Raw genomic sequence first — 19,944 nt, forward strand, 5'->3', positions numbered from 1 at the left:
TTGCATTTCGCTAAGAACAAATACAAAAAAAAGACATAAAATATTTATAATTAATACACGTTTAATATTTTCTCAAATACGCCTACACATAAATATATATATAATCGTATGCATGTGTGTATGTGTGTGTGTGTGTGTGTGTGTTGGCTATGGGTGAACGATATTATGCATGATATACAATATGCATGACTATATAGTAAACATATAGTAGCTGATATGCTGCCGATATTGCTTGGTTCTGTAGCACTCGTCCCGTTCGCTCGCCTCAATATTTACATTAAGTAGAAATTTGTTAATCATACGTAGATGGGTTTCTCTTATAATGCATTCATAGTGTGTAACTCTTCACTCTCACCATCTTTCACACTCTTGCTCAAAAAAAAAAAAAAAAAAAAAAAACAAAAAACTCTCTTTTATATATACAAAAACAATTTACCAATTCCGCATTTAGAATTAATGTAACGCTCAGCGTGGCAAATGGTTTGGGCAAACAGCTCCGAAGAGGAAATCAAGTTCGAGTATTTCTACATTAATTTCAATTTAATAGAGTTCCATGAGTTTCGAGACAAGTTTTCCCGACAGTTGGCTAAAAAAATTGACAAACAGTTTGAAACAAATCTCAAATTTAGTCCAGCTTGAATTGTAAAAAATATTTAACTTAAAGCAGTGTTTCACGAAAAGTCTTTTATGAGTTTTGACAAAAGGCTTTTGAAAAAGTTTGCACAAATTTTCAATTTAGACTAACCCGAATTCAGAAACAATTGCTTGTGCAAGCCGTTTGACACAACTATTTGCCAGCATGAACGTGTTGATTAATTAATAATTAATTATATTAATTAATTGCTGTGCCTTTGCATTACAAACAAGTCAACATAACATTTAAATTAAATATCAGGCAAATATATATTAATCGTACGCGTAGATAATTCTCCAAATTTTGCAAGTCCCGAGCTCCCTCAGCGTTCTCTTTGTACAGAATTGTAGCTGCTGTAGTTGCTGTTGTTGTTGCTGCTGTTGTTGTGGTTGTACTAGACGTCAACGGACACTTAAGTAGTTTCCAACAAGCTGCTGACCAGACTGCAGCATCAGCCCTTCGAGCCGGCAAAGACACCAGCTCCTAATCCGTTGCTCTCCTCGATGTAGACATTGCCCGGCTGCAGGGTTTTCAGGATGCGTCGCTCGTGATGCTTGGTATGCTTCTCCGCTAGAGTAGGACAAAATAACCGAGAGAGAAAGAGAGAATTAGAGAGAGAGAGATCAAGGCAGAGAGAGGGGTGCATGTTTGCTTGAGCTGTGTAGGCCACAAGCGTGGCTGTCAAAACTGAGTGACAGCCGTAGGCCCCATTGTATTAAAATTCTGTGCGGGCGCGTTCTCATTTGCATTTGCCATGGAATCAATTGCGATCGCATTGGATGGGCCCATTAAGCGGCTATTGTCGCCGCCAAGAGGCCGCCGCCCACGGGCTCAATGGCGAATTTAAATGCAAATTGGCAAACGCCTTGACCAAAAAGGCGCAAAAAAAAACAAAAAAAAAAAAAACAAACAAACACAAATGAAACGTAAAAAGAAATTCTTTCGTCTGTGGAATGCCATCCCGCAGCGCCTGCCCTGCCCAGTCCCAGCCCAGTGAAGTTCCAGCCCAGGCCAGCCCCCTGCCAGGCGCATCATATTGGGCTGGAACGATCTCAAGTGGTTTGACCTTTGACACACTTACCAGGCAGCAGCACATGTTGCGGCTGAAAGATGCCCGACTGCGCAGCTGACGCTGACGCCGACGTCATTGCCGAGGCGGGCAGACCGCGCAGCGCATCCGCATTGCCTATGAAGAAGGTGCCGCCATCCAGCCTCTGCACCTCGGCCAGCTTGGCCATCAGCTTCGTGGACAACTCTTCCACATCTGCAAGCATAAGAGAAAGCAAAAAAATGTACATTTTAAGTACCATCTGGAATTTGATTCAGATAAATCAAATATATGTATATGCTATACAAATCAACCAAATACATTTATAATAAATAAAATAAACTAAATTAAATAACTACTGTTGGTATTGGCAACAAGCTCTATATAATATTATGGTGGGATCAGCAGAGTCAATTAAACGCAAACAACTCTTGTTAGACCATCCCAAGATGGTTGCATAATAATTATTGACAAAAACCGGATCGCTCATGTTGTCAATCTTTTTTGAAGCTTTTTTAAATATTTTGGCCAAATACTTTCCGATTTCGACACGATATACCATTTTGGGCTCGTTAGGATCTGTACTATCGATTGGCATTCACAGAATGAAAATCTAAATTTTGAGAAAATTTGACGAAGAAGACAGTGGTTTTTTCCAAAAACGGGGTCTGTTCGAAAATCAAAACTTTTTTGAACATTTATTTTGAATATCTCAGGTAAATCGTACGGAGCCCTATTATCGATTCACAGTTAACCAAATCAACAATCCAATGGTTACATAATAATTATTGACAAAAACCGGATCGGTCATGATGTCAATCTTTTCTGATGCATTTTTTAAATATTTTGGCCAAATACTTTCCGATTTCGACACGATATACCATTTTGGGCTCGTTAGGATCTGTACTATCGATTGGCATTCACAGAATGAAAATCTAAATTTTGAGAAAATTTGACGAAGAAGACGGTCGGATTGAATATCAAAACTTTATGATGATTTATTTGATATCTCGCGTAAACCAAGTCTGGAAATCAATGAAATCAAAAAGCTGTGTAGCTTTACAACGACGAATCTCGCTATGGTTAAGAACTTAATCTCGCGTTGGATTTAGCCCTGCCGTTGTAGGAGCATATCTCTGTTGCTTTAATCGGAGTTGCTTTATTAAGAATTTCAAAAACAAGGCTTAAATCAAAGTGAAAAAATTTCGCTTGGCCGATTTTGTTGATGCAGAGAGCATTGATTATTTTGCACCATATCAGACTCAATTGTTTGCTGTAGATCAGGTCCTTTATTGCTTGATTTGCATTATAAGCTTAAACATTTATAATAAAATGCTGGCATTAGCAACCAATTGGATAAACGTTTGATTGTATTTAGCCAAAAGTAACGAAAGCTTTCCATTTGCACGTGTTCAAGGTTCAAAATTCTCTCGGATCACGTCTGCCTATACTATAGTATAATGTATGTAATTTTCGCAAGCTGTATAATATACTGTTATGGCCTTCATAAACACGGCCATAAGGCTGTTAAAATATTTATTATATTTTTGTATTCGCGCTGTCAGATCAACAATTATTACTGCCAGCCCATTCTTGATCGATGCCAGGAAATCGAAAGGGGGTCGTTCAGGGGCCTTTTGCTGCAGCATTTCCGACTTGTAAACAAACTAGCGTGGGCGTAAATGCTGGGCGTGGCCATAACAGACACCCACCCAGCTAGCCAGCAGATAATTTATCATTTATTTTTAAACTGTAGTCAACAAAGAAGAAACAAAAAAAAAAAAGAACAAAATTAAAAAGAAAATCGACATGAGCCGAGGAAAAACAGAAAACTGAAATGCGAACGAAAGAGAGAGAAAAAAAATAAGATCAACATGAAAATTAAGTTCCATTGCCCAACAGACGCGACGGCTGCCTTTCGGTTCTTTGCATTTTATTATAAACAATCCCAGCAAATTTTCACACAACAACAACAACAGCAACTAGAACGATGCAAACGGCAGCTACGTTGTACAATTTTTGAGGAAAAGCAGAAGGAAAATACCAAAATGGAAAAAAGCAAAACAAATTTTCAAATTTGCGCAGTTCAATTAGTTTCAAAAATTTTCAATGCGCCAAAGAAAATTAAGCACATATGGATGAGTAGTCTCTAGAGAGGTGCGAGTACGAGAACGGGTACAATGAGTGTGAGTATGAGTGTGTGTGTAAGTACGAGGACGAGTACTCGCTTGTATCTGTTTATGTACTCGTATTGTATGCGTGCCTGTGTGTGTGTGTGTGTGTGTGTATGCTCGCTAGTAATATATTGGGAAAAGCGGCACAGTTGAATTTTCCATGGAAAACTGTATGCCAAGAAGATTCTAGCAAACTGATTAGTGAAAGCAGCAAATCCGAGAAAAAACAAAGAACTCAAAATGAACTATTTGTACATATCATGTGATTTAAGTGATCTCTAAAAGAATCTATATATATGATCTATTATCATGCGTGGGATTGAAGATCTCTTTTGCAGACTATTGATTAAAGACTTTGGCATTGAACAGAGATTTTGCTAATTATTAAAGATTTAAATTAAAGATTCTGCAGATCATGTGGTTAACGTGTTCTCCGAAAGAAACTATACTTGCATATATACAATCTATAATCATCTTTTTTAGTGAAAATATCTACTAAAGACCTTAGAACATAGATTTAGTTTATTAATAATAAGTTCAGTTGACAATTAAACAAATTATTTGAGTTAAATGATCTGGAGAGAGAAGCTATATAGGATATATAATCATGTGTAGGAATCTTGATGGGAGCTCATTGATATTGTTAAGGAAGAATAAAAAGAACAAGTAAGAGGTTTTAGTCGGGAGCTCCCCACTAGGGGATACCCTGAACCCTCTTCTTCCAACAACAAATGCAAATATATATACTATTCTAGAAGCTACTTGTTAAGTTTGGTGACTCTAACTCTTATTATTTCTCGATATCGATTTGATCGATTACTTGGAAAAGGGGCAAGTTATCGATTATCGGAAAAAACTCGATCTGCGCAGGTACTCTTATAGGTTATGATATCCTTGCGTTCATACATACGGACGGACAGACGGACGGACGGACAGACAGACAGACGGACATTGCTAGATCGACTCGGCTATTGATGCTGATCAAGAATATATATACTTTATGGGGTCGGAGATGCTTCCATCTGCCTGTTACATACATTTGCATTTTGCACAAATACAATATACCCTTTTTACCCATTTTCAATTGAAGAATATGGAAAATAGATTTGGCTTATTCATAAAGGTTTAAGCTAAAGATTCTATAGTTAATTCGATTCAAGGGGTCTCTCTTTTACCTCTCTTTCACTTTTTGGCCCTGAACTGTCGAGTGGCATTTCTAGCCTTTATTGTTCTTATTGGATTTAACTCTCTCCGTCTCTCTTTGATTTCTCCCTTTCATTATGGATGTGCCAATATTATGTGTTCGGAAATTGCAAGTTTGTTTGAGTTGCCACGCGACTCGCCCTATCGCTGGTAGTTCGTGTATTCTCCGCCTCAGCAGCCGCCCCCTGCCTCCAGCTACCCCTACGCCGCTGGTAGGGGCGGGGCGGTGCAGTGCAAGACAGGAACGGCATCGCTATTTTTGAACAAGCCGTAAAATACAGGGAACAGATCGCCGAGTGTGTGACTGCAACATTTCTGCGATCTTCTTGCACTCGTTCACAAACGTAAAAAGAGCATATTGGTTTTATGGAAATTGAAGCAGATAAGCCCCAAATATCTTAAATAGTTTAAGAGCTAGTATAAACAAATTTGGATTAAAGACTACTGTTCAGCTCTGCTCAAGATTAAACAAAATATATTTTGATATTGTTTTTTAAATAGGGCTTTTATTGGACTGTGAGCGCGTATTATGCAATTGGTTATACCCGACTGAAAATCTTCGTACACATTTGGATCTGCATTTGCTCAGCTGGCACATTGAGCGAATTTATCGCCTGCACAATTCCAAGTTGAAGGAAACACTAAGCGCGTGCCAAACGACTGAATATGGAAATGGAAATGGAAATGGTTATGGCCAGGGAAAAGCCAGAGAGCGGCAGAGAGTGGGCGGTAGAGTGAGAGAGAGCGAGGGGGAAAAGGGCAACAGACTGGCAATTGTCAATTGAGCGCTTGAATGCGCCCAGTCACACCTTTCCTTGCCGCAGAGGCAACAACAACTTCCTGTACAACCCGCCAGGCAGCTGGTCCAATATTTAATCATCAATTCGCCAACTATTTATAGAAATGCTACGACGGAAACAGCAGCAGCAACATGAGATGCAGCAGCAGCCAGTTGCAACCGAAATCCAATAAGAATTCATTCAAAGGGAAGTACAAAGAAAATGCCTGCGCATGGCATTTCCCAAGTGCAACGCATGCCACATTCGATTACAGCTCGATTTTCCATGCAGTTGACATTATTTTCATCTGTTGCTGATCTCTTGCAGTTGCAGTTGCAGTTGCAGTCGACGTCGGCGTCGCAGTCACAGTCGCACGGCATTTCCTGCCCTTCGTCTGTTTTATAGCACTTGGCTGGCTGTGACATGATTTTGGAATTTCATTACATGCCCGCGGAAGTGATTCGACTCTACGGTCTACAAACATCCGCTTGTCCTTGAGCTAGACACGCTGCACATGCAACAGGGGCAGCAGGCGGGGACCCTCACTCTTCCACTTGCACGTGTCTTTTACCTGGACAAAGTGGCATATGCGTGTGTGTGCGTGTGCGTGTGTGTGTCTGCTTCCGGCCTTGGGCTGAGTATTTGATATAGCTGAAACATCTCTAAAAATCGCTGGGAAGTACTTTTGCTACTCGCTCAGTCTGGGATCGTTAGCAAGTGCGGTTGTTGTTGTTGTTGTTCTTATAGTTGTTGTTGTTGTTGTTGTTGGTTTCTCTCCGCCTGTCTCGCTTCTCTGTTTACGTTTCGTATCGTTTCGTTGGCGGCTTCATAAATTTTTCACGCTGGACATGGCTGCACTTTTTCCCTGGGCGCTGCGTGGGTCGACAGCGAAAGCGACGGCGACGGCGACGGCGACGTCGACACGCGCTGAATTATGATTACAAGAAGAAAAACAAGACGTGAACCTATCAAAGCAAGGCATAAATTTTCACGTTGGCCCCGCAGACACGGCCTGGTGGGTGGAAAGGCGCGAAAAGCGTGGAAAATTCACGCTCTTTACCAATGTTGTTGTTATTCTTTGCCTCTAGTTATTGTTGCGCATCCACACAGCATGTGTATACATATTCTCACAAAGGCATTCAAAATGCAACTATAACTACATACATATGCATATGTTTATATATATATATATATATATATCTATATTCGTATAAGTTAAGATACAAGCGAAGGCATGAAGATCTTGTCAGATTTAGCTTGAGCTAACAAATCCCAATGAATTTCATTAAGCATTTTGCTCCAATTTTAATTTAGCGAGCGATTGGAAACAAAAACTAATTTCATTTGAACTTCAGATTTTTCTCTAGCTTGAGGCATTCAAAGAGGAAAGAAATCCAAATGAATGAATATATCATTGAAAAGAAGTTGTGATAATGTGCTTATTATTTTGATCATGAGCTCATATATTTATTGAGATTTTGGAAGACTTGTTTTGAAATTTGAAAACCTTTGGTTCTTTCTTGTATATTCCATGCTATTCAGCTTTCATAATTTTGGACAGCTCGCTGAATTATGCGCACATATCCATATAAGTATAATGAAGGCACAAAGGGTTCTCCATGCTCAATTTCATTGCCACATAGAAAAAGAAATAAAACTTTATATGCCGAACACTTTATGAAGCTGCTGGCTCATAAAACTTTAAAGTGAGTCCGCAAAGGATAAACGTTGACAACTTGGGGACCGAAAACCGAATTCAAAGATTGAAAGAAGTTTCGAGTGAACGTGTGCGAGTGCGTGTGTGTGTGTGTGTGTGGTCGTGTTGCATGCCTCATTTGAGTTGCGACTCTCTTATATGCTGCTTTATTATGACATATGAGAGGGAACATACTACATGTCATATGAAACGAAATAAATGTGCTTAAATGCTGCCGTCTCGGAACGCCAATTGCGTAAATGACAGCAAAAACAAAGGCAAAGGCAAATATCATTGTCAAGGACAGAGTTCGTCGATGCGCCCTTTGGCAGCTGTAGAAGGAAACTCGAAACGCGCAGATATAGAAAATATAAGTAAGGCCCAGCATTATGTAAAAACAAAGTCTATATCCATTTCCAAACTTTATGTTTTCAACCCGAAATTGAATCCTAATGTCAGATCGTGGGATTTATATAAAAGCCTTTAATTTGACATGATATCAAAAGTCAGGTCAGGAACAAGATAAGAAATCTTCGCTGAATGTTAAACTCTCTCAATAAATCTGTGCAGAGTTTGATCGCTTGAAATACCTTTAAATTAGTTGTTGTATAAATTCGATATAGTTAAAAGTCTATGAAAATTAATAACATCAAAACAATATTTATGGATATAACATTATTGATTCTTCGTCTAGTATAAATAACAATAATAATCTGTCTAAAACTGAGTTCTTCTATGATCAGCATGTATATTTATGATTCAAGATTTATTTACCCAAACTGACTAGTTTTTCCTTCTTCTTACACACTGGGAATATCTCATCAACATCGAACTACTATACCAAAGTGAAGAATTGATCAAAGAATGAGTTTAAGTCGGGAAAATTGATCTGTTTCTCGAGATATCTTGAACATTACGAGCTTAATTTTATGCAAATGAGTATTTTATATTATATAGGAGCTATCTGTCAGAAAGAGGCATTATAAAGGCGGCAAACCAAAGATATCCGTTCATTCTTGCTAAAAAGATGGTTCAATGTAGATTTTGGCTCAACTGAAACTACTAACTAATACTGCAATAGTTTATATTATACAATTTGTGGCATGCAAATGTCCGAGCACAACTCTTTAAGCACCTGCTCGTCATATCGATCCAAGCTCTCTGAAATTGTTGTTACCCTTCATGCGCGCCTGTGGTTCGCTCGGTTCCTATATGGAACTCATGTTGCGGTCAGGTAAAACACGAGCGCCAAGCGTAAATAATTTATTAAAAAATAAATAAAAATAAATTTAAAGCTGGCGAAAAATATTAATAAGAATCATGACAACTTGCTTGCTGTATGCAAAACGCGTCGCTGTCGACGTTGTCAGAGCGGCGACGTCATGGACGCACATGCGCCAAATATTTGGACGTTTCGTTCTACTTTGGCGCAGGCGCAGCTCTGGGCAGGCAGCAGGCTCATTAATATGCGTCTGATGGCCAGCTCCTGAGAGTGCCACCTCCACTAGCTGCCTGCCCCCATCCCTCACTGCAACTTGCAGATCTCGCAGCTCGTGCAGCAATTCGCTGGAAATCTGCGCAAAGGGACGCGCGCGTCTTTGGCGATGCCGGCTCCGGGCTTTGGTTGTGCTGTAGGAGATGCCGCTGGCGATTGTCGGGAGCTCCCATACATCAAAGTGTCGTGTTTTGGCTTATAAATATGTACGCGCTAGTGCGTTGGGCCACGTTTAGGGCCGCAGCAGGTTGTTTCTCAGCTTTCTACTAGAAATCAAACAACACACAATCGCACGCCGGGCATGCTAAGCAGCCGGAGAAGCCGGAGCAGGCAGGCAGTCGGGCCAACAGCAACTGATACTGCCACTGCCACTGCCCCTGGGTTTGGGAAACTGTGCAGTGTGGGCAACCTTTGGCAATGCAGCGTGCAACGTGTTGCACATTTAAAGCAGCTCCGCCCCAGCACTTTGTTGTTGGGTTAAAGGTGCCCACGCTGCATGAACCATGTCGCTGTCGACGCGTGTGAATGTTAAAGCAAAGGCCACAGCAAGCGATCCACTAATACAGTTTACAGAGACATTCGATTTTCAATTGAAATTGGAAGTTTAGTTAAAACTGGTTGCGAATTTTAAGAAGAAATTTAATTTTTGATTATAGTTGCTCACCTAACAAAGACAGCTAAACGATCCAAATAAGCACTTGGTCTTATCAAGTTTTAAGAAGTTTTCAATTTTGTGTCTATTGCAATCATTGAAATTTTGTTAGAACTCGTTGCGAATTATAAGTAAAATGTAATTTGAACTAAGCTCTCAACATATAAGTACTACCACCTATTTTCATATCCATATATTTAAGATATATATATAATGTTAAAAACGGAACTCACCTTGATCCAATCGGCGCTCCATGCGGCGCCATTGGCGCATATGATGGATGAGTATGCAGGCGGCCACCGAGAAGAACAGCAGGCAGGCGAGCGCCGCGATAAAGAGTGCGCCCGTCTGCCAGTCGAGGGGCAAGGCAGCGGCTGCCTCCTCGTGCAGCTGCTGCAGCTGCTCGTGGGTCAAGTGCTGCAGCGGCGTTGGATGATCGAAATGCTCATATTCCGAAAACTTTCGGCGCTGCAATAGTTGCGGAAATCGTATCAATGAGAAGCGAGCACATTCGATCCATATGTGCCAACAGCTTACCTCCTTCCAGTTTGGCTCCGTTCTGGACACCCTCACCCAATCGATTGGCAGATCGTAGATGGACCTGCAAACGGTATCGATGTGCAGCTGGCACGGGCGATGGGTCATCATCTCGCCCTGGCAGCTAGTGCAGGGCGTGCACTTGTGCTGCAGCTGATCCCACCAGTGCTGCGGTGCACAGGGTGAACTGGGCACCACAAAGCCACTGGCGCTGGCGCTATTCGTGGCAGAGGCAGCGGCAGCGGCGACGGCAGCGGCGGCAGCGGAAGCGGTGGCGGCGGATGCGGATGCGGCAGCAACAGCGCACAAGGAACATGTTGTGGTTAGGAGCAGAAGCGTCAGGTAGGCGCCAGTTCTGCTTAGATATGGGATGCTGCTTCTTCTACGGATTGTTGTTGCTCTTGCTGGTGATGTTCCTGTTGCTGTTGTTGTGCTGCTGCTGCGCTGCTGACTGCGCTGTCGCCTTCGTCGACGTTTGTGAAATTTGGAGTTTGCGTTTGTTTTTGTTGTTGTTGTTGTTGCTGTTGCTTTTGTTGTGCGCATTATAGCTAATGTTAAGTTGTTGTTGTTGTGTTTGTAGTTGTTGTTACTGTTACATTTACTGCTACTCGTTGTTGTTAATTTCGTTGCGGCTGCTGCTGCTGCTCTGCTGGCTGCGCTGCCGCGTTGTATTAACGGCTGCATCTCTGCGAAACAGAAAGAGATGAAAAATGCAACAAAGATAAGCTTAATATGGCCTTCAAGTTTATACAAGTTTGCCATAATTTAAAATTGTGCAAATATACTTATAAGCAGGCAGTTGAAGATAATGTAAGATAATATCTTTTACAAGCAAATTCTAAGATGCAGTTTCTCTTATTTTTGTAAAAATTCAGAAAATATAGTCAAATTATTAATTATTTTTTTGTATCTCTTTAAGCTTAACTCTTCATAATAAAGTAAGTTTTCATATCTTAAAACAAAAACAACAAAATGTAAAGGGATCAGTCCAATAGATAGTTACTTTCAACGTTCAGGTACAATATATCTTGGCCTTAATAAAGGTATCAAACTTAATTAAATGTTTTAAATCGACATATACTAAACGTAAACCTAAATAATAAGTTTGGTATATATTATATTTCTCGAGTTATGCTTAAAGAATCAAGTCTCAAAACCGATATTTATGTATATGAAAAACTCGTATTGCTTATGATATAAAAACATAAATATTTGGAACTTAAAGTTTCTAGGTTTCGTAGTTTTCGAGTTAGACTCAGCTAGTCGTCATGATCCAGACTATATATACTTCTAGAAGATGCTTCCACCAGCTTGTTACATAGACATTAAGCCCTTAACCCCAAATAAATTTTATTTTATATATATGTATATCATATATATATCAGGAGTACCCTCGTTCTAACAGTTAATTAGACCCAAAGTTTCCAATGTGTGCTGTAGAGTTCCGTTTGATGTGAATCACGTTAAGTTTATTGCACATTTACGTTAGATTATTTTTGTAGGGTATAGCCTTGATATTTGCTTGAAAATGACATCTGTCGCCAGAAGTTTTTCATTTGCTGTTTTCCCAGGCGCGCGCTTTTCACACACTCATCACGGCAATCGCTGCGGAATCGCAGCTATATTTTGTTGTTTTATTGATATAGAGTTGCAAACTAATGGAAAATGGCAGCACAGTGGGGCGCTGTGCGTCATTGAGACATGGGCAGGGTGCCGCTCTACCGGTACAAGAACCCCCCCCCCCCCACCACCCTCTCCACCCACTCATCCGCCGTTGTCCCGCTGCATTATCGACCATAAAAGCGCGCGCAATGGCAAACTAATAAGCCGACCGGCGGCCAATGATGTTGATAATGCGACGCCATCATCATAATCATCATCATCGCCGTCATCATCATCATCATCAACAACACAATCGTGATCATAAATGCGTACAGTTTGCAATCAACTTTAATGTCAACGGGGTGCTTAGGCGTTTCGCCAAAGCTAAGCCCCTCTTCCCCCCTCCTCATGCACCACCGATGTTGCAACAGCTCTGGTCTGGTTCATTGCTCAGCCGCCGTCCGCCGTCCGCCCTCCGCCGTCGGCCGGCTGCAGTTCTGGCAGTGCCTCCGATTCCTTTGCATCAGCGACAACGACAGCGACAACGACAACGAAACTATTATAAATGGCATACAATTATTATTTATGCAGCTGCCGTCAGTCAATGGAGTAATTGAGAGAGGGGTAAGGTGCGGTGAGGAGCCGAGGGTAAACACTGGTTCCACATCCACTCAGCCAGTGGCTTCACTTCCGCTGCAGCAGCGCACAGACTGTGCCCAAGGGAAACCAGGAGGAGCCAGGCGAAAACATACAAATCGAACAGCTAAGACGAGCCTCAATTCTGGGTGGCCAGCATAACGAATACCTGCCGGTCTATGGTCGATTAGCTATCCAGTATTCAAGTATTTAATGTGCAGCATTTCATTGCGAAAAGAAAGCGTATACCAATTCGGTGCATAGAAAAACCTTGACCTGACAATGTGCTGCAATTACAGAAGTCACTCGCTAACTATTCTATTCTCTGAACCGACTTAATTCCATGTTTAAGTTTTGAACAAATATATCTGGCAAAGTATTTAAAAGTTGAAAATTCTTAAACGCAAGATACAAAACAAAGGAGAGTTATATCTCAAAGAGAAGGATTTGGGTTCTAGTATTTCTTCAGTTAAACAGATGGAAAAGCCAGCGCAAGTCAGCAGCTGAAGCATATGCTCTATTTGTACTCTGGAATTTCTAAATTTCTAAATTTGTGAACTTGAAAAAACGTCTCAAATGCCAGCTAGAGAAGCACATATATTAATGACAAGCATATTTTCAGGACAATTATTCTAATTAAGTTGAAATATAATCCATTTTTTGAAGAACTACATTTGTTTTTGTTCTACACATGGGTTGGATTCCTAAACTTCGTATGCTCAGTGGGTCGACGAAGGAAGGAATAACTATAATATGAATATGAATAACTTTTATATGAATATGAATAACTTATTATGAATATGAACTATAAAATAAATAAACAAGATGTTCCTAGACCTATGGATATCCTAATAGTCCAGCCAGATATAGTCCTGCAAAGGTTAAGATGTATGCATATATAAATATATATATATATATATATATATATATATATAGAGCGAGAGAGAGGAAGAGAGAGAGAGAGAGAAATAAGTTAGCCTGAGCCAAATTTCCGCTACAGAATTTGAAATGTTGCAAAATAAAAGATAAAATCATATCATAACCGAACGCACTTGTTGCTGGGGCACTATGGAAATTGTAGAAAGTGTGGATGGGCAAGAGCGGCTCAATGGGCGGTATTAAAGCGGTTCGGTATCGCAAAGCCGCACAAGTCACAAGTCACATAGAGCAATGACAGCAGCGTATAAAATGGAAACAGCAACAGGAAGAAGATATATTTAATTAAAATCAACCATAACTCGTACGGCCACCGGCAACGTGAACCGACGCACTGAGCTGAATGAGCTGCGAACACCGAAAGGGCACAGCACAGGGGTACGGGTTAGGGGTGGGGGTGGTGGTAGGGGTAGGGGATGAGCACAGCTCACTAAGGGGGTACATGTGTATCAGCGTACAGTATATAGATAATGCCCAGCAACTGTCAGCCCACAGCCAAAGCCCTAACGCCGGGGCAGAGCCCAACGATCGATGTTTGTTGAAAGATAAGTGAAAATCAATCGGATGGCAATTGGAAAGCTGAAAAGGGGCCAGCTCTGCAATGGTTTGAGGGGTGGCGTGGTGCAGGGTACACCCCCTCATTAGCTGTGCGGTTCGATTTACAAACATTTTGTGTCGTTACCATAAAGCGAGTCAATGTGATCCGGTCAACAATTTTAATTTCTAATGAAATTCAAATCGGAAATGGCCCATAAGGCAATGGCATTTCCTCAGTCGTGTGTGTGTCTCTCTCTCTCTCGCCATCTCTCTCTCTCTCTCTCTGTGTGTGTCTGGCACCTGTTTTCCACTCGACTATTAAAAATGCATTTCAACGCAAATTGAATAATTATTAGTTGTATTCGATTTCTGTTTATCGCGCCAAGTGGTTCCGGTTTTCCATATACATAGATACTACATACCGTATATACGCTCATAACAAATGATTCGAATTGTATCTGTAAGATACTTTGCCTTGATCTTTGGCCAACTTAACAAATGCGCCAATTTGCGTCCTCTTCATTATCTGTTGGCCTAGTGCCATTTGTCTGTCGGTCGCCCAATTAGACAGTCGTTCAATCAGTCATTTGCCGGGCAACTCGTCGGCAAATCGTCTCGGGCTTGTCGCAACAATTAAACCAAACAAATATCGAAACATTAATCATAAATCAATCATAATGTTTGCTAGTTAAAGCACTTTCCTCATATGTTGCAAACAAATATTATATCTTATTCCAATTGCTGTGTCCCTATACTTATGACTCTTCCAAAAAAAGAGTTCATCTCGAAGGTTCCCATTTCCATTTGATTTGAGTTTCCCGTCCTGAATCTAGCTTACTTTAAATTACCTTTAAATTAATAGATTAATAAAATATCGATATAATAAATCTATCATCGAGTTCGATTCATTATTCTTATCAATCCATCGTTCATCTTTTCTATATCGCAATATCTAAGTCCATATGAAATACACTTGCATCGATACAATTTTAATCGATATATTCAATCATCTACATCCGCTTTATCCTGTTCTCCCATCCCTCCATTCCTCCATTATTTATGATAATTTTCTCTCTCATGCCAAATTTTGAAGGGGTTTCCGAGTGTAGAGTTGCGCCCGACTCAGACTGTGCGACTCGAGTATTCGCATTGTCCCTGACCTAGCTTGGTTTCTTGATCCAATCCATTGTTGCTGGCGTAGATGCTGCTCCTGAAATTGGCCAGAAACTAGCTACGTGCTAGTCGAGCAGCTGTGTCTGCGACAACAGCGGGCAGTTAAGGCGACAACAGCAAGAAAATCAAGTGTAGCGTATTTTTAGCGATATATATATATATATATAGAACAGTATTCGAAGATCTGTCAGTTCGCTAACACGTAGTACCCAAAAACTTCCAAGCAGTCCGCGACACATGCCAGGAGTGCGGCAATGGAGGCCAAAGGCTGGCCGTATGGCAACTGCGGAGACATTGAGGCAGCAGAGCCACAAAAGCAACAGCAGCAACAGCAACAACAAGCGCCAGTCGCACAATGTGCGCGGAGATTATTATGTCAGAGACATGTATCTATAAGATACATTTTGGTGCGACTGACTGAGGCGTGCTGCGCCCTGTCGTTGCCGCTGTCGCTGTTGTTATCGTTCTTGTCTGACAACTGACAGCGACAGCAATTTACATCATGTTGCATTTTCAGCTCAGTGCTAATTGAAACCGAAAAGACACAAAAGGAAGAGTGATATAGACTGGGGGAGTGGGAGAGGGACAGGCAGAGGGGAAATGGGTCAGTCAGCTGAGCCTGCGCTTAAAGCAGACGCCCAGATAGCTCACATATATCCGAGCTTTGGCTAGGATCTCGGTCGAAACTTGAAGATCCTTTAAGTGAGAGCTACCAAAATTTAGTATGCAGCTTTGTGTATGCCTAACATAGCTTTAAATTTAAGTTTAAAATCCAAATACGCTCTATATATACTCTCCTTAGAGCTGAATGTGTATTAGCTAATCTATATATATAACAACTCTCCTTAAAAAACAGATATGTAGAGTATTTCGTAGTCGAGCTCGACTTTGCGACTTTTTATCAAAGGCAACCCTTTAGCGATTCGCATTTTTAGGCCAACAGCTGGCGGCTGTCGCCAGACATGTTTGCCAAAAAGTGAAAGCTGCAATATGGTTTATCTATTATAATGAAAATACGCAGACGTGCACTCAGCAAAAGTTTTGCCCTAAATTTCAGAAAATTGCTACAAAAACAAAATGTCTTTGAATGCAGATGAAAAAATGTTTCTTAATGGGAGCATGTATTTTTGTTCTCTGTTATTTTGGCGTTTTTCTTAAATGTAGTGCAATCATTTTTTTGAGTGTACAAATCTTCGAGTTGGCTAAAGTGAGCTGAATTATGGCCAAAAATATTTGTAAAATATTCAAATCTCAAATCAATGGGAATGGATAGCAATAAAAGGAAAGTTAGGCATTAATTCATTGATAAAACATCTGCTTTCAATTTTACAGGGCAACTCATAGTCGTGCCTGCTCTTAAGCGAACATTTCTGAAAGTAATTGCGCAAAATGAATGCCAAAAATAACATTAAGAAATTCCATTTGAAATCTTCGACTTTTTGAAATGTTTTACAACAATTTGAGCAATACCTCGCTCAGCTACAACAACAGCAACAACAACAACAACAACAAACAGGCAGAGTGCAATCGGCAGAGACATTTATTAAAATGTCAACTGAATGCTCACAGTTTTTATTATTATTGTTATTTTTTATGATTGTTTTTGTTGTTGTTGATTAGTATAACTTTGTATGTTGTTTGCTTTTGCTTTTGTTTTTACATCCCCTCTCCCTCTCCCTCGCCCAGTCCTGTCCCTGTCTCTGTCCCTCTCTCTCTCGCAGTCACTATTTCCCATTGCTGTGTAAATTCCAAGCGCGACAAACCATTAAAACGTTTCCATGAGCAAAAGCAACAATTTAATGAAACGCGCCATGAGCAGCAACAACAGCAACAACAACAACAACAACAAGACCAGCAACAACAACAAGCAGAATGCCGACTGATTAGCGGCATTTCAACAACAATTTAGTGGAATTGTTTAGAGTTCTGCAGTTAGTTGTCTCACATTTGTCTGTCCGTGTGTGTGTGTGTGTGTGCAATCAGCTGTGCTTGCGAAATTTCAGTGTAAAATCAATAAAAATCAAGAAGTAAGAATTTTGCAATCGGGTACAACCGACTGCGTAATACTCAAGTACAGCCTAATAACAGCTTGAACAGCAAATACCTACATAATAGATTGTGCCACGTTCATAGTGGGCGTAGGCAAACTATATAAGGCACGATCCTAGCAAGGGCTCACCAAGAATGAAATGACACTGAAATTAAATGTATATGTATGTATATATGTATGTGTACATATGTATATAAAACCTGGTTGTAAACAGTTGTTTTGTCTAGACAAACATTCGGGCAACGGCAAATTGATAGGCGCTGGTTCGAACCGCAGCCTCTAATGCACGATAGCATTTAAAGCCTAATAATAATAACAATAAGAAACTATTCCTATAGCTTTTCTACACTTGGCTGGAAAAGCTAATAGTATTTATAAGAGCAAACCATAGCCTCTAAATAAACAATAAAAGCAGCTAAAAATGCTTTTAGCCTGTGCTGACAGCTGTTCTTTGGCTAGTTCGATTTATTTGCATTTACCAGCATATGGAATACCCCGAATGCAAAGTCCACTTTTGCAACGAGCAAGAAATTTTCTGTTTATATTTTTCTAAGCTTTTTAGAATGGGAAGAGCTGTTAAACTGCGAAGCGCAATATTTAAGGAAAACAAAAAAATTTCAAACCATTTGCAAATCATTTATCAAAAGTTGCAAATAAAGATAAACAGAAGCAAATCTAATTGCAAGTGCACGATTATGAAATGCCCTGTAAAACAGTGATATTATTAACTTCACAAACTGACCTATTTCTATATATTTCTTTATACCCTGCCAAAATATAATTTTGTTCGCGTTTCTATAGAAATATAAGAATTATATATATATAATTAAAGAGTAAGGAAAGTTTCTTATTATTATGCTTACATAGATCAAGAACCAAATTATATTTTAGAAAGGTAAAAAGAAACTATGTTATAATAATTATCAGAAAGAAATATATAATTATTATATATATATATATAAACATACATATATATATATATATATATATATATATGGTGGAATGGGCAACTATTTTTATTACTTGTTTTGCTTACTTAAAATCTAAAGAGTTGAATCAAAGGGAAAAGGAGTTGGTTCAAACCGTTCACCAAACCATCGACTTTTTGAATTGGCAGCTTTCATAAAAAACATAAGTAGAACTTTTATAAAAGAATCTTTTAACATTGCAAAACGTCTGTTTCTCATTTGAAATACTTAACGTACAGCTGGTTTTACTGGGTTTGAGAATTGTGCGATCTTCAACCGCAATATCAAACGATGATTTGCTGAACTCTGGCCAAGGCAAACAAAAGACTTAAAGATGTTCGCCCAGCAGTCTGCTTATGTGTAGGTGTTATAGGTGCTAGATACATATATACGTATATGTATATATATACCATTGTATATTCATAAGTATGTTTGCATCATGTTTTGCATATTTAGACGAATGCCGATCGATTGGCTTTGGCTTTGGGCTAACGGGTACAGTCGATGGCGGATGCTGTCTATAACAATACAGCTAAAGATACAGATACAGCTACAGCTACAGATACAGATACAGATACGGATACACGGATGCAAACAGACAAATGCAGATACGGATACAGATGCAGTTTTGGAGGGCAGGCGACTTATTTTTACACTGACAGATTTTTGACAGATATTCGAAATGGAGAAGGTGTCCGTCCGTCCGCTTGTTATGTAAGCAATGCCGGGCAACAGAAGAGTTCAATGTATTATTTCCATTTATTTATGGACTGATCGCAACCAGTTGCAGGCTCTGGGCACAACAAGTGCCGACTCTAGGGTCTAGTCTGGCCGGGCCAGAGTTGGATCTGCTCGTGCTGCTGCTGATGCTGCTGCTGCTTCTGGCGATGTTTACCCTTTGGATATTCCTTCCGCTCTTTGGGTCTTTAAAGCATGTGTGTGCACGTTAATAGCACGGCGAGCATATATCCATTAGTTTTGCGTGCGTCTATGAGCATGAACACGAGTACACTCACACGCACACACTCACACACTCACACTCGTAGGCGTGTGTGTGCTGTGCCCCCTAATGGCCGTGCATCAATGCAACAGTTTGTCAGTTAGTCAGTTGTCGGAATCTGTGGGTTTCTCATTCAGATTCCGATTCTGATTCTGATTCCGATTGTTTTTGTTTTTTTTGTTGTGGTTTTTGTTTTTGTTTTTGCGCTGCCTGTACAGAGGGCTGCTACTGTTTCTACACTCGATTTATATTTTTTATCATTTGATTTAATTTAATTCCATTCCATTTCGGCTGCAGACCCAGCCTCAGCCTCAGCCCCAGCCCCAGCCCAGGCTGAATCCAGAGCTGCTGCTCAAAGCCCCGCCACCTCCCCCATACACACCAAAACGGGACCGGCAATGCGGTAGAGCGGGAGACAGACAGAGAGCGAGAGGGAGTCAGAGCATCATGATGATCATCAGCGGCAACTGGCGGGCGGCTGCTGCTGCTGCTGCTGCTTCCGAAACCGGGCATAACCATAATCATAACCGTAGCAAAGCTCATGAGTGGCGGGGTCTGCCCCCGGTCCATGGATCTGTTCCATGTTCTGTCCGGTCTGTCGTCCGTTTGTATATAGTCAAATATGATCATGATACTCTACCTACAGATGTGTGTGCCTTATAAACCTTATGTATTAAATAAATCACTCACTTTTTTCGTTTTTTTCTCTTTCGCTCGTTTGTTTGCGGTTTTTCTTAATTTTGATTATGTACACATACACATATATGTATATGCATACGTATACTATGTTGTTGTATTTGTTGTTGTTGTTGTTGTTGGTGTTC

General features: G+C 40.4%; 1 protein-coding gene across 1 annotated transcript; it reads right to left on the reverse strand.

The window, feature by feature from the left end:
* Positions 1-19,703, reverse strand: LOC115767322 (tumor necrosis factor receptor superfamily member wengen). The gene is made up of 5 exons (XM_030711562.1): positions 19,589-19,703; positions 10,219-10,742; positions 9,915-10,149; positions 1,716-1,898; positions 1-1,204 (listed from the first exon to the last, which is right to left on the reverse strand). Exons 1-5 carry the CDS (start codon positions 19,701-19,703, stop codon positions 1,086-1,088), a joined length of 1,176 nt encoding a protein of 391 aa, XP_030567422.1. The 3' UTR covers positions 1-1,085.
* Positions 19,704-19,944: the final 241 nt, after the last annotated feature.

The sequence above is a fragment of the Drosophila novamexicana genome, unplaced genomic scaffold, assembly GCF_003285875.2.
Source record: "Drosophila novamexicana strain 15010-1031.04,08,12 unplaced genomic scaffold, DnovRS2.1 tig00001361-arrow-arrow-pilon, whole genome shotgun sequence".
NCBI classification, from domain to species: domain Eukaryota; kingdom Metazoa; phylum Arthropoda; class Insecta; order Diptera; family Drosophilidae; genus Drosophila; species Drosophila novamexicana.

Bases quoted from the DNA above. Each gene is read 5' to 3' on its own strand.
- LOC115767322 (XM_030711562.1), bottom strand. From the start codon at position 19,703: ATGGAACAGATCCATGGACCGGGGGCAGACCCCGCCACTCATGAGCTT. The intron at 10,150-10,218 runs GTAAGCTGTTGG...CAACTATTGCAG, and splicing joins CGGAGCCAAACTGGAAGGAG to CGCCGAAAGTTTTCGGAATA. The intron at 1,899-9,914 runs GTGAGTTCCGTT...TTATGCTTGCAG, and splicing joins GGAGCGCCGATTGGATCAAG to ATGTGGAAGAGTTGTCCACG.